Source organism: Eptatretus burgeri, chromosome 8, assembly GCF_056783735.1.
Source record: "Eptatretus burgeri isolate ZD-2024b chromosome 8, Ebu_testis_v1, whole genome shotgun sequence".
Lineage (NCBI taxonomy): Eukaryota > Metazoa > Chordata > Myxini > Myxiniformes > Myxinidae > Eptatretus > Eptatretus burgeri.
The window spans coordinates 85,576,049-85,590,534 of NC_140968.1; the positions used below are offsets into that span (position 1 = coordinate 85,576,049).

General features: G+C 44.3%; 1 protein-coding gene across 3 annotated transcripts in view; it reads left to right on the forward strand.

Annotated features, from left to right (window-relative positions):
- GALNT11 (polypeptide N-acetylgalactosaminyltransferase 11) overlaps window positions 1-14,486 on the forward strand; it is an 84,983-nt gene that overhangs the window by 41,714 nt on the left and 28,783 nt on the right. For all 3 annotated transcript variants that reach the window (XM_085892886.1, XM_085892885.1, XM_085892887.1), the window contains 4 exons: window positions 3,300-3,423; window positions 5,731-5,897; window positions 10,863-10,988; window positions 11,131-11,380. In XM_085892886.1, the coding sequence (XP_085749012.1) occupies window positions 3,300-3,423; window positions 5,731-5,897; window positions 10,863-10,988; window positions 11,131-11,380 (667 nt within the window). The remainder of the gene's footprint in view (window positions 1-3,299; window positions 3,424-5,730; window positions 5,898-10,862; window positions 10,989-11,130; window positions 11,381-14,486) is intronic.

Genomic DNA, 14,486 nt, shown 5'->3' on the forward strand with positions numbered 1-14,486 from the left:
AAATTTTCTATTTCTTTTCAATTGACATTAATTATAGCACAGGTTTATTAAGGTGTATAAAGCCTGGTGTTATCTTAGTGGTTAGGGTGCTGGCTTGGGATCCTAGTGTCCTGAGTTTGAGCCCTGTTTGCAGCTGAATTAATACCTGATGGGGTTGACTTAGCCTGTTATCCTTCTGAGGTTGGTAAAATGAGTACCAGTGTACTGGTAGAGGGGCACAGCATCAGCGGCAGAGCCGTGCTTCCAATAAATGATAGCTGCCTTACAAAAAACAAATTGAGGTATGTGTATGTGTGTGTGTGTGTGTGTGCGTATGTGTATATGTATATATGTATATATATATATATATATATATATATATATATATATATATATATATATATATATATATATATTGTTATGGCTGTGGAAATTCGCAGAACACCATAAAGGTCCATAGTTCAGTTAGATTGATAAGTCTGTGTTCAGTTAGATATCCCCACCATTGTTTAATGGAAATTTTTTGTGTGACAGGGCTGTGATCCTTTGAGATAGCTGTTTTTCTTTACTATCGTTATTTTGGGCCAACAACCATGATTGCCTCAAACCACAACAACCATGATCACCTAAAACCACAACAACCACGATCGCCTCAAACCACAACAACCACGATCGCCTCAAACTACAACAACCACGATCACCTAACCACCTTCCCCGCTACACCAATTGCCGATCCCCTTCTCCAAAAACCACATCACAACCCTCTCCGCTCATGTAAAACGTCTCTACGAAGCGAAGGAAACCAGAGGAGTTCCGATGGTGCGCGGATTTTCCCGCCTGCTTTTCCCGCGCTTTGGTGTGGGGGAAGTGCGATGCGGGTCAAAGGTCAAAGGTCATGTGAAGGAGGGGCCTGATTTTGGGGGAATGAATCTCCCTGGACCTGTGCCAAGAATGATTCTCTCGGCCCCCGCGGGGAGGGGGCCGAGAGGGCATGCCCCTTTTCTGGAAGCTTCCCGCAGGAGCTGGTAGAGGGGGTGGAGCGAAAAACTGGGAGGAGCGAGGCGTTGGAACTGGGGATATAAGGGCGCGCAGGACGCCAAGTAAAGAGTTGTTGTTGTTGGGGGCTTTTTGTCGTCGTCGAGGTGGTGCCTTCTCTTTGGGCGCGCCAAGTCGTGTGTCTTGTGTGCGGTGGTCCGGGTCGAGGCGCAAAGGACACGGACGGGAGGCACCACTTTGCAGCTCTGCCACGCAGCCTGCGCACCCGGGAGGAGAGAGCTCGCCCACCATCGCACCACGAGGGTGCAGGTAACTTGCAACGGTCTCGTGGGGTCCGTTCGGTCATCCAGGCTCCACGCCATAAAGGTCTATGGACCCTGTCTGGCGCCCTCATCTTTGGGGGTGGCCTTTTCTCTCCTTTTGAATGAATGTTGGTGGCACCGTGTCCTGTAAGTAAAAACTGTTAAGTGACTAGATGATTGCTTACAGACGGTCGTAGCGCTTTCACCTTGCTCGTGTCTTTGCCCCCATCCCGTGCATGATTGTTTGCCTGTATACGTGTTTTTGAATACCTGCATTAATTGCATGGCTGTATATGTGTGCTGTGTAAAATAAATGTGCTTGTGTGAATGTTACCCATTTGTCGTGTCTTTTTCCCCCATTGGAACGCCATATTGCATCTCGGAATATTAGTTGGGTTTTAAATACCCGTTAAATAGAATCGGATCCGGCGACGTCGGGCGATAATACCTGCTCGGTTATCACTGCGTAACGGAACTGACCGCTTGAGCGGTTCGTGTCCAAGCCGACATGCGTCGAGGTATGGTCTCCCGGTTGGCTACCCGCGCAGGTACTTAGGTATATTGATATTCGGCGATTGACCCTATTTTGTGCGGGTAGAAAATTGGCTAGGCCGTGGTGGGGTTGAAGACCCACCCGTGACAGGGTTCCGGCGTTGTTCCGGAAAGTCACGACTGAATTGTCCGTCCGGTGGGCGAGCAGCTACTATTAGTGAAAAGCGGTCGTATGTATGTATGTATATATATATATATATATATATATATATATATATATATATATATATATATATATATATATATATATATCTTCTTCTTCTTACGGCTGCTCCCGTTGGGGGTCGCCACAGCGGATCATCCGTATGATCCGCATAGTGATTTGGCACATGTTTTACGCCGGATGCCCTTCCTGACGCAACCCTGGTCGCCTCTTACGACACAGGGATATGGTACACCTATTTTAACCGGGGTATACACCAGCCCAGTACACTGGTACTCATTTCGCCGACCTTGGAAGAATGACAGGCTGAGTCAACCCCCTGGTGTATTAATTCAGTGGCCCAACGGGGCTTGAACTCAGGACCTTTTGGATCCCAAGCCGCTGCCCTAACCACTGCGCCAACACCAGGCTCATATATATATATATATATATATATATATATATATATATATATATATATATATATATATACATACACACACACATATTTAGAATGTGAGAGAGAGACAGACAGACAGACAGACATGGAGACATCATACCATCTCGTGTCAACCCTCCATCATTACCCACAATCTTTATGACCCCAAGTTACTCTTCCTAACCCAAGCTCCATATTTGCAGGTTGCATGGTTTCCTTCCATCCTCTATTCCCTTGCTTGTGTTTAAGAGTTGCCCTACTGCTCTACTGTCAGTTCATACCCTCCATCACCTTGCTCTTCCACAAATGACTATCTTATAGAGAGATTGAACAACCTCAGAAAGGCAATGCCATAAATCTGGCAAAGGAGGAATAAAAGAGTTGATGTGTGTCGTGAGCATTGAGTTTGAGTTTAACCTGGAGTGGGTTGCTGGAAGAATGTGTGAATTCTGGAGGATCTGGAGAGGGTCAGTAGGATGAGAGAGCGAAACCAGAGGAAATATGGCAAAAGTAGAGAGGTCACAAATCTGACTGTAACATCAGAGTAACATACTTTGTGCTTTTATTTGACCTCATTGTTGGAGATTCTAAGAATGTAGAGAGCTTTACATTTCACAAAATGCAGGAAAGGCAGATGCTGTGGTGCCAGGCCATATGAGAGAGCAGTACCCCATTGAGCTACACATAATGGAGTTCCTCCGTTGTTAAAATGTTATTGTATCAATGTTTTTATGTTGCTTACTAAAGTCCATTAAATCCCAAATTGCTGACAAAGACTTAGTATGAAGGAAACTTTTAGCCAATGTAAGCTGCCGCTTTGAGTAGCTCATTACAGCATGGTTGTCCTGTTAAATGCCTTCCTGATTTATTTTGTGCTTACACTATCCAGGTATGATCTACAGTGTGGAAGACCAGGATGTGCGGGATTTTGGATACCAACGGCATGCCTTCAACTTGCTAATCAGCAATCGTCTTGGAGTACTGCGTCCTATTCCAGATACACGCCATCCACGGTAAGTTTTGCCAGCACTAGACGTGCATACCCATCGCTTCGCTGACGGGTTTAATCAAAAGATAGCATGTTGTACTTCACAAACCTCGTGCATGTTTATGTGTGACTCTCAATGAGGATGTAAAATAAAGTGAAACAAGTGAAAAAAGGATATTGTATGACACGTAATGCTGTTGTTGTTGTTGTTGTTATGTTAACCCGGTCAGTTCTGCTTGAACAGGCCCGTGGCACAGAGATCGCCAATTGATCTCCCAGGAGTGACCCAGAGATCACTCATCTACAATGTTGTGCTCTTGTCTAATTGGAGCCAGGACCGTGCAGCCTTCCATAATGTGTTTTGTTTTGTGTGGGGCGGCCTGGCAGAGGTTGCAGGTGTCGTCGGTGGTGTCGTTGAGTGTGGTTTTAGTGTAAGAGCTGTGGGTGGTGTCCACAGCGGAGGCGTGCAAGGTGAACACAATCAGACCTGGAGAATAGTTGTCTATGTCATGAATGGGTGGGGGTTTACTGCCCAGGATACTGTTTGGGCCGAGTTTGTTGATTGCGTTTTTGGTGATGTGGGAATGGATCTGTTTTGTTGTAGTGTACGTTGTTCATTGGGGGGATGTATTGGAGCATGTCACTGTGTCTTTGTGGTGTCGCTTTCATGTGTCTAGGGGCTTGTGGGTGTTTGCACATGTCGTGGCAAGGGTTGTTATATGGGTGGCACTTGCTGTTGCAAGAAACTGTGTACCTCTCATGTCCACGTGGTCTTTGATTTTTAGCATTTTTACCTCTCTCTGTAGGTGCTCGATGGGTGTTGTTAATGTGAAACCTGTGATGATGTGAAGAGCTTTGTTTTGTATGGTCTGCAGGGTGTTGAGGTGAGTGTTTGAGAGGATGGAGGCCCAAGAGATGTACTGTTTAATGTACTGTTTGTCTATTACTGATGCTGTTTAAGCTGTTATTACTAAGCTGTTACACATAGTTGTTGTTGTTGCTGCTACTGTATGGGTGGCTGTGGTTGTTGTTGTTGTTGTTGTTGTTGTTGTTTGTGTGCTCCTTCCATGTACTTTTATAATTTTTCCTTTTGCTTCGAGAAGTATTACTATATATAATTTTGTGTGCTCCTTATGTGTCCTTATCAAGGGTTCCTGCTGTTGAAGAATAACAAATGTTACCATTGGAACCGCTGCAATTAAACTCCCATTTCTCCCTTCTTCTTCTTTTTGTTCTTCTTTTGTGATTAAATGGACACATTTTTGTTCCAAATAAAGTGATTACTTATTAGCTTTCCAACAGTAGGCTACCATTTTTGTAATTCTCTGAAAGAAGGAACCCTTTAGAATGAAGCGTGAAGGACAAGGACGGACACACACACACACACACACACACACACACACACACACACACACACACACACACACACACACACACACACACACACACACACCTTGAGTAATCAATGTGTTTGTGTCGAGGCGTCAATCACCCTTCACTGAGGCATGAAGACGTCGATATACTTGAGAGAAAAATGTTTATTATCTATCAAGCATATGTGCGCACACGGAAAGCAGACACCAGGTACATCAATTAGCAACTGAGGTCACCCGGAGAGTGCTCTGCCCTAATGGCCGAGTCACCCCCTGAAATAGGGTTTCATCTCTTCCTTAATTTTATTTGCAAAAAAAGCTCTTCCTTTCATCCAAAGACCAAGCTGGATTACCAGCTGGCTTATGTCTTTCAACATCAGTATATCAAAAACAGATAAGCCGGACCTGAGGTTTTCCTCCCAGATCCAATTACACATTGTTCTTTTGGATCATTCAAGGTTGACCACACTTATCTCATACACAATGTTCCTATGGAACACAACAAAGCGTATATATATATATATATATATATATATATATATATATATATATATATATATATATATATATATATATATATATATATATATATATATATATATATATATATATATATATATATATATATATATATATATATATATATATATACACATATTATCTGCAAGCAAGTGGATTGATTTGGGAAGAAACAAAAAGCTTCAGAAAAAGGTACAAATCCCAACATTTGGAGCAACCACATTTCCCATTATGCTTTGTGAAATCACCTTCCTGTTCCTCACCACTCAATTCGACTTCCATTATTTAATGAACATTTCACCCCAAGGCCTTTTTAATCTTATTTTACACACCCCAGGATGCTGCTCTCACCCAAGGAAGAACAGGATACAGAATTAGCAATGACATCACAGAGCTTCTCGTTTACTAGTCAATGCTGTTTGCTCACTTTTCCCTCACAGATGTGCAGACAAGGAATATCCTTCACTTCTGCCACAAACCAGTGTGGTGATTTGTTTCTATAATGAGGCGCGGTCAGCCCTGCTGCGTACTGTGCACACACTGCTTGCACGAACTCCAGCACCACTGTTGCACGAGATATTGCTGGTGGATGATGCAAGCAACCTTGGTATTGTGGAACAGGGTGTTTTGGGGATGTGAGGATTTATAACTAATAATTCCAAATGTTGTCAAATATAATCAGGACCAGGCAGAGTGTGAGAGCACATGAAAGTAAATTACGGAGCTTTTTTTTTACATGTACGGTAAAAAGAAATGCAAAAAACTGTATATGGTGAAAGAGGCTGCTTGGTTTGTCGTGTCCATTGGTGGCCCAGTGGTGATAACACTGCTCTGGCCTGGCAAAGGTTGTGGGTTCAAATCCACCTGAGGTCAGCAGTGTTAAAATATAAATTATAAGCTTTAGGAAACCAAGCACAGCTTGGGGAGAGTCCCACGTCAGTATTGATAATAATTAGCTATAAACTCTCATCCTGGTGTTTCGCTTGCAGGGCAAGGCATAAATGTGTGCGCCATACCTTGGATGGATGGTAAAACTTGGTGCCCCTTCTGCTAGCATTAGTTGGTGGAGGTAAAAGATCCCACAGCAAAGAATAGGTGAGTCATCGCTGGCACACCAAGCAGATTTCCAAATTTCTGGCTGAAAGCGACGCGAGGGGAGGGAAAGGGAAGGCGACGGGAGGGGAGGGAAAGGGAAGGCGAGGGGAGGGGAAGGCGAGGGGAGGGAAAGGAAAGGCGACGCGAGGGGAGGGAATGGGAAGGCGAAGGGAGGGAATGGGAATGCGACGCGAGGGGAGGGAATGGGAAGGCGAGGGGAGGGAAGGGGAGGGAAAGGGAAGGCGACGCGAGAGGAGGGAATGGGAAGGCGAGGGGAGGGAATGGGAATGCGACGCGAGGGAATGGGAAGGCGAGGGGAGGGAATGGAAAGGCGACGTGAGGGGAGGAAATGGGAAGGCAACGCGAGGGGAGGGAATGGGAAGGCGACGCGAGGGGAGGGAAGGGAAAGGTGACACGAGGGGAGTGATGGAAAGGCGACGCGAGGGGAGGGAATGGAAAGGTGACGCGAGGGGTGGGAATGGGAAGGCGACGGGAGGGGTGGAATGGGAAAGCACCGTACCAGGGCATTACCGGGGTGATAAAGCACGTCCAAACAGCAGCATTTTCCTTCTAAGCACCATGTTCTATGTAAAACCAAGCAGTAACATTTAAAAATCAAAACTAATGCTATTTGGTAAAAGCCTGCCTGCATGCAGTCTCCCCCCCCACACACACATTCCTCCCCACAGTCACCCCCACACATTCCTCCCCACAGTCATCCCCCCCCCCCACATATTCCTCCCCACAGTCTCCCCCCCACACATTCCTCCCCACAGTCCCCCCCCCCAACACATTCCTCCCCGCAGTCCCCCCAACACATTCCTCCCCGCAGTCCCCCCCCCCAACACATTCCTCCCCACAGCCCCCCACATTCCTCCCCACAGTCCCCCCCCTCACATTCCTCCCTACAGTCCCCCTCCATACATTCCTCTCCACAGTCGTCTCCCCCTCCCCCCTCACACATTCCTCCATCCTCCTCGGGTCTATACTAAATGTGCATGCGCACAGGTGATTTACTCAACCTGTCACTCGCACATGTGCACGGATTTCCCCACACCTGCACAGCATGGTGGCACGTCCTGCCTGGCTTTGAGGTTTCAGTGCTGCAGCAGTACATGGTTCGCAAGACGGTCGCATAACCTGCTCAACAGCGCCATGCACCACGGGCCCAAGTTCGAGTTCACATCGTGCACCCGTGAAACCCGCACAACGCACTCACATAACCAAGTACATGCAGGCACACACACCACGGAAAGTCATTTGTTCTCATTTCTACCACGTCCATGTGCTATCTACATACCTCTTTGCTTTCAGAAACTACCGACTATTAATATATTGGCGGAACTATAATAGTATGTTTATATTAATCTATCTATAATTCCAGCAATGTGTGTGTGTGTGTGTGTGTGTGTGTGTGTGTGTGTGTGTGTGTGTGTGTGTGTGTGTGTGTGTGTGTGTGACCTCTGTTTCTCGACAACCACTGGTCCGATCTAATTGAAACTTGCCAGGTATATTGCTGGGGCCCTGTGGATGTGCCTTTTCAAGGTTTGTTATTAATCGGACAAGCGGTTCCCAAGTTATGGCCATTTATTTACCAAACCAATGACAGGACACGTTGCTGCGTGGGCGTGGCCATTGGGGAAGAGATCCTCAGCTGCGTTCCCCATTACGGGTTACAACGTACGGACTTCCGGATAGTGATGACTTACTGTATTCTAATAATTTCCCGATTTCTTATGCGCATTTATAGATAAACACAATGCCCCAATCCAGTCGTCGTTTAAGAGAGCGAAGGAATGGCCTGTGTGGTTGTTTGAAAGTATTTTTTTTGCACGTACGGCCACGCACGTACGGCCACGTGAGAGCGAAGGAATGGCCTGTGTGGTTGTTTCTGGCACGCGGTTTGAAAGGTTTTTTTTTTTTGCGCGCGTACGACCACACACTAATATTTTGTAATGGTAGTAAATCGCCCAAAACGGAAACAGCAAACTGTTTGTAATTGTTGAAGAAAAGGATCCCTGTGGACTGTGCCATCATGGATTGCAAAAGCAGGTTATGAAGCACGGCGTTTCACTCAATGAAGTTACACTTTCTTCACATTCCATAATCTTTCTTCACTCAATATAATCGTACGAACAGTAGAAAAAGTGAAGTTTAATGCTTTGCTGAAATAAATACACTAAGTTATAAAAATCGCTAATTTGTTAAAATTTTCGGATTTCATTCCAGATATCGACACTTATTTTGTTCACCAGATCCGATTCTCAAATCCGACCTAATATTTCGATCATGTACTTTAATCAGTCTGTGAGTGGAGATCGTGTTTCCAAATTGAGGCATGCTTCAATAGGCTGAACATAATGGCGGCTGAAGACTCCAGCAACCACAAAGGGCTGATCAAGATGACGTGCCACCATCTTGGAAAGGCTTATTTTGGTTTTTTGTGATAAGCACCCCCTAAATTATCTTCAAAAGGGGTGTTTTAATTTACCCAAGCACCCAATTATCACTCTTGCACTTTCATGGAGTTTTATTTGTGTGCATGCAAAGTTTCATGCTGCTCGGTTTTATAGTTTTGGAGTTATATAGGAGACTGACACACACACACACACACACACACACACACACACACACACACACACACACACACACACACACACACACACACACACACACACACACACACACACACACACATACACACACCCTTTTATTAGTATAGATTGAGCTTTAGTGTGTCTGTCTAGGCCAAAATATTTTTACCAATTCAACTTTTGTCATCAAATCTTCAAACAAACCTTTATTATGAGAATATGGAGAACACAAATTCATAAAATGTACAATTGTGTTTTTTTTTCACTGTCATTTTGTCAACTTTAGTTCGAGTATAAAGTATAAAGCGGACGTGGATGAGCTTTGCATTTTCACATGTTTTAGAGTTTTCCTTCTTTTCTAAAATTATATCTTTCTTTTTCCATTCCAAAACTATGCACAAAACAAATGACAAGTGATGAAAAAGAAATCAAAGAAATCAAATGTATTTTTTCCCTTCTGTACATTATATCTTTGCTGATTTAGACTGAGACTTTTAATCCTTACAAGCCAGCTGTTAGCAATCTTTTCGTTAATATGAGCCCATTCAAGCAGCAGCAATATTCACAATAACGTTCAATAGTAATAACAATAATTAATTAGATGGCTGCATTCGCAAGAAGCGAATACGTATTTGGCAACGTCATGAACTTTGACCCCTACCGATTTCAGAAGATATAGGTCACACAACTTTGGTCAAATAAGATGTTTTGTAGCCCCTGTTGTGACCTATCAGAAAATGTCAGCGGCTAACCTGTATCTTTCCGTGGGGCGAAGATATGGGGCAAAATGTGTTTTTGAGCAACGTCATGAACTTTGACCCCTACCAATCTCAGAAGATATAGGTCACATAACTTTGGTAAAATAAGATTTTTTGTAGGCCCTGTTGTGACCTATCAGAAAATGTCAGCGGCTAACCTGTATCTTTCCGTGGGGCGAAGATATTGGGCAAAATGTGTTTTTGTTGAACTTTGACCCCTACCGATCTCAGAAGATATAGGTCACACAACTTTGGACTAGTGAGGTTTTTTTGTAGGCCCTGTTGTGCCCTATCAGAAAATGTCAGCGGCTTACCTGTATCTTTCCTTGGGGTGAAGATATGGGGCAAAATGTGTTTTTGACGTCTTGTGTGACCTTGACCTTATCCACGAGAATTTCAAGGTCAAAAGTTGACACTGCACTTCCTTGAATGCAGCCCATTTCAACGACATAATTGTTAGTGCTCCTAGAGAAAAACCCTAGGAGGAGTTTTAGGGCAATGGATGTGATGAAAAGAAGAATAATAATAAAGAATTCCAGTAATAATAGTGTATTTGGCATGAAATTGCCAAATACAATAGTAATAACAATAGTATTCATCGCAGCATTCACCCGTCAAAAATATGGCAATATAATAATTATTTATACTCTGAAAAATTAACTTTCATCATGCGTTTACTGACTCGGACTGGTATGACACCTGAGTTTGAGCATTACAACACAACTTCTGAAAGTTTGATTTTTGTGGTAGAAATGGCGCGCTGCATCTGAGAAGATAGCGCTGTGGTTGTCGGGATATTGGAGGTCAAGCACAGGACTTGCTGAGCTGTTTGTTTTGTGTTTGTGGCGACGTTCATAAGAGGAAGCTTGTTCTCAGGTTTTAAGTTCTCAGGTTTTCAGGTTTTAAGTGTTCTTCGGTTCAGGTTCTCAGGTTTTAAATGCAGCAAATACAAAGTTGAAGAATTTGAAGTTTTTTGCAGTGATACTCCGACACAATTCCTTTTCAATGTAGCAAGATAATAAAAAGCACCCTTCCAGGTAGCTTTGTGACCACATCTTTATTATAATGTTTTTTTTTTAACCAACATGACCCTAGTTAGATTAAATGCTTGCTTTGCTCTTGCAGAGGAACTTCAGGGGGAATTGGAGAGATATGTACAAGACGAACTGCCGCCTAAGGTTCAACTGGTGCGAAACGAGCGACGTGAGGGTCTCATTCGTGGGCGTATGGCTGGTGCTGTTAAAGCCACCGGTCAGTCAGCACTCACAAAGCCTTATCTGTTTTTTTATATAGACTCCATAACTTCTTGCATTTCCACCTTTTCCACATTACCTCAGTAGCTGATCAAATTCAAACTGAGGTTGCTACAGACTCTACTGTATGTGTTGTGCAGGTGAGGTTCTGGTCTTTTTGGACAGTCACTGTGAGGTGAATCAGCACTGGCTGGAACCTCTTCTGTCCCGCATTCAAGAACAGCCTTGTTCAGCTGTCTGTCCTATCATTGACATCATCAACCCTGACACTTTCTCTTACTCTGCTTCCCCACTTGTGCGTGGTGGCTTTAACTGGGGTCTGCACTTCCGCTGGGATGCAGTCCCACCAGCATTGCTGTCTTCACCCAATGCTGAAATTGAACCAATAAAGTATGTTGACTTTTGCATACTCAAGGGAAACATCACAAAAGTTGTTTTTTTCAAGTGACATTCACTTTATTCAATGCAGGTTGGGTCACATGATCAAGATCGGGTTATTTAGCCTTGAATGAAGCATTAAGTCCAACATAGAACTAACCATGTATGAGGAGGAGGTAGTGGTATACAATGACCAAATGCAGAGACACAGTCTAAGCACCACCCCTCCAAGCTGACAAAGTGACGTGCCATCCCCTGAGCCATTGTGACGTGATGGCCGGGCATATGTCACATGACGCTTGATGCTCGCTCACCAAAAGCACCATTATTTCATGTTTTTACATCACTTTGATAGATATATCTATATATATATATATATATATATATATATATATATATATATATATATATATATATATATATATATATATATATATATATATATATATATATATATATATATATCCTGGTGTTGGCGCAGTGGTTAGGGCAGCGGCTTGGGATCCAAAAGGTCCTGAGTTCAAGCCCCGTTGGGCCACTGAATTAATACACCAGGGGGTTGACTCAGCCTGTCATCCTTCCGAGGTCGGCGAAATGAGTACCAGTATACTGGGCCGGTGTATACCCCGGTTAAAATAGGTGTACCATATCCCTGTGTCGTAAGAGGCGACCAGGGTTGCGTCAGGAAGGGCATCCGGCGTAAAACATGTGCCAAATCACAATGCGGATCATACGGATGATCCGCTGTGGCGACCCCTAACGGGAGCAGCCGAAAGAAGAACATATATATATATATATATATATATATATATATATATATATATATATATATATATATATATGTATATATATATGTATATATATGTATATATTTATATGTATATATGTATATATATATATATATGTATATATATATATATATATATATATATATATATTTATATATATATATATATATATATATATATATGAAAGAAATTAAATGAGTTACAGAGGTAGCTTCTGGAGGATCTTTATTGATGGTAAGCTTTCGGCCAAATAGGCCTTCTTCTTGGTCTGCAAGAACAGCAGGCATGGATATAAGATAATGGTGTGCATGTAAGTCTTCAAAAGATTGTTTAATCACATGATTCTCACCAGGGCTTCAAGCAGGCAGTGCAGAATCATCCACCATCACTCACGATCTTTTTCTAACCCCATGAACCATACCTAACCAAACCCTTTCACTTGCAGGTTACTGTGTTCCTTTGCTTGCTCTCTTCTGTTCTGTTTATTTATTTCCTTTCTTGTCATCTCCAACTGTTGTACCATTGCCCCACTGTCAGTACGTTTCATTTTAATCCTATCACGTCGCTATTCCATGAACCTCAATTTTGGATGTACAATTTCCTTTTTTTGACCTGCTTTGAATTCTCCCGTGCTTGAGGTGTTACGGATGGGTCTACTGAAAAGAGGACCGCATGTCTGGAAGCTCACCTGGATCAGGAGCAACAGTCACTCAAACTCCCACAGACCCCCCTAGACCATAATTTTTGTTTTATGCCGTGAACAAGCTTTGGTGCATCATGGGTGATGAAGGTTGTGGTCAAATGTGTAGTTTTGGAGAAGAGAGCAAATACCTATTTGGGGGGGGGGTCAAACAACTCCCCTCCCCCCACCCCATAGACCCCTTTAATGAGCACAGATTTTGATGCGGTCAATACACCTTCATTAGACAGCAGATATGGAGCTTGTGGCCAAGTTTCATCAAAATCTTGTGTTTGGTTCAAGCGATAATGACTGAAGTGTTTATTGTCTGACTCACTCACCAACTCACCAGAACCTCCAAAGGGAATGCAGGTTGGACGCATGACCTAATAGGAGTGGGGGAATCAGTCAGACTCTGCCATGGCCACCCACCCCCCGCCGGCTGCCGCCAGCCAGGGCCAGGACAAGCAAGCCAAATCGGCATCCCATCAGGATCCAAAGGCAAGCGAAGCCCAGACCCTACTGGTTTGGCAACCAGCAATGCATCCATAGCCGAGTGATGCCAGGCCCCCTACTAGACATGTGCCCAAAGCTGCCCAATTGGCAGAGAGTATGCGAGACTAAGCCATTGGATCTGGCCCAAGAGGGCAGCCCAGGATGAACCACCCAGAGCCCTTCGGCGGTTCACGCAGCGCATTCGGGACACCGAGTCACGAGGCCTCAGGCCATAGGCCGAGCACCACCCACCAGGAAAGGCCTTTGCTATGCTCCGCAAGTAGGAGCCTCATGCTGACCAACCCTTTTAGGGAAAATGGCTGGGCCCAATAGCCAAAGGACATTTCATGCCACCGCATCTCCACGTGCTGTGAAATTGTCAAGGACAGCTCTTGCTCTCGCATTTCAGACCAGGCCAGTTTGATGTCAAATCTGGGCTGTCGTACTCTGCAGAGGATGCCTGGAACGTGGGCCATTGGCTCCCAGCGCAACGACAAAACCTCTTTGAGGAAGATCCCACAATGTGTTGATTGGAGGTTCTTGCCAGCTGAGCAGCGGTACCCAAAAGCCAGTCTTGCCAGCATACCCGAAAGGGTGACCACCCCTATGTTGGCTTGCTCCACTGATGGAGACCAGACTGCGATTGGGTCATCCACGCATATTCGGAAAGGCTGCAGGGTTCATGAACTGTGTTCATCAAGGTGCCCTACTGATAATGACTGAAGTGTTTATTGTCTGACTCACTCACCAACTCACCAGAACCTCCAAAGGGAATGCAGGTTGGACGCATGACCTAATAGGAGTGGGGGAATCAGTCAGTGGAATAATAGGAGTGGGGGAATAACTATCGCAGGCTCGTCTCACAGATGTTATCATGGACTGTGCCCACCAGAGGTGTACGATGTTGAGGATCAGCCAAGACACTCACTCACTCGCCGACGAAGAAGGGTTGACTGACTCACTCACTCACTCACTCACTCACTCACTCATCTGCAGACACTGCTTGATCACATAAGCTCACCAGACTAAAGCCCAGGTGAGCTAAAAATGGGATTTGAAGGAGTTGTTCAACTTGGGTAAACCTCATGTGAGAAATAGTGGGCCTTATCAAATCTAACATCCATCCATAAATGTTGATCTTGAAACAATGGAACAA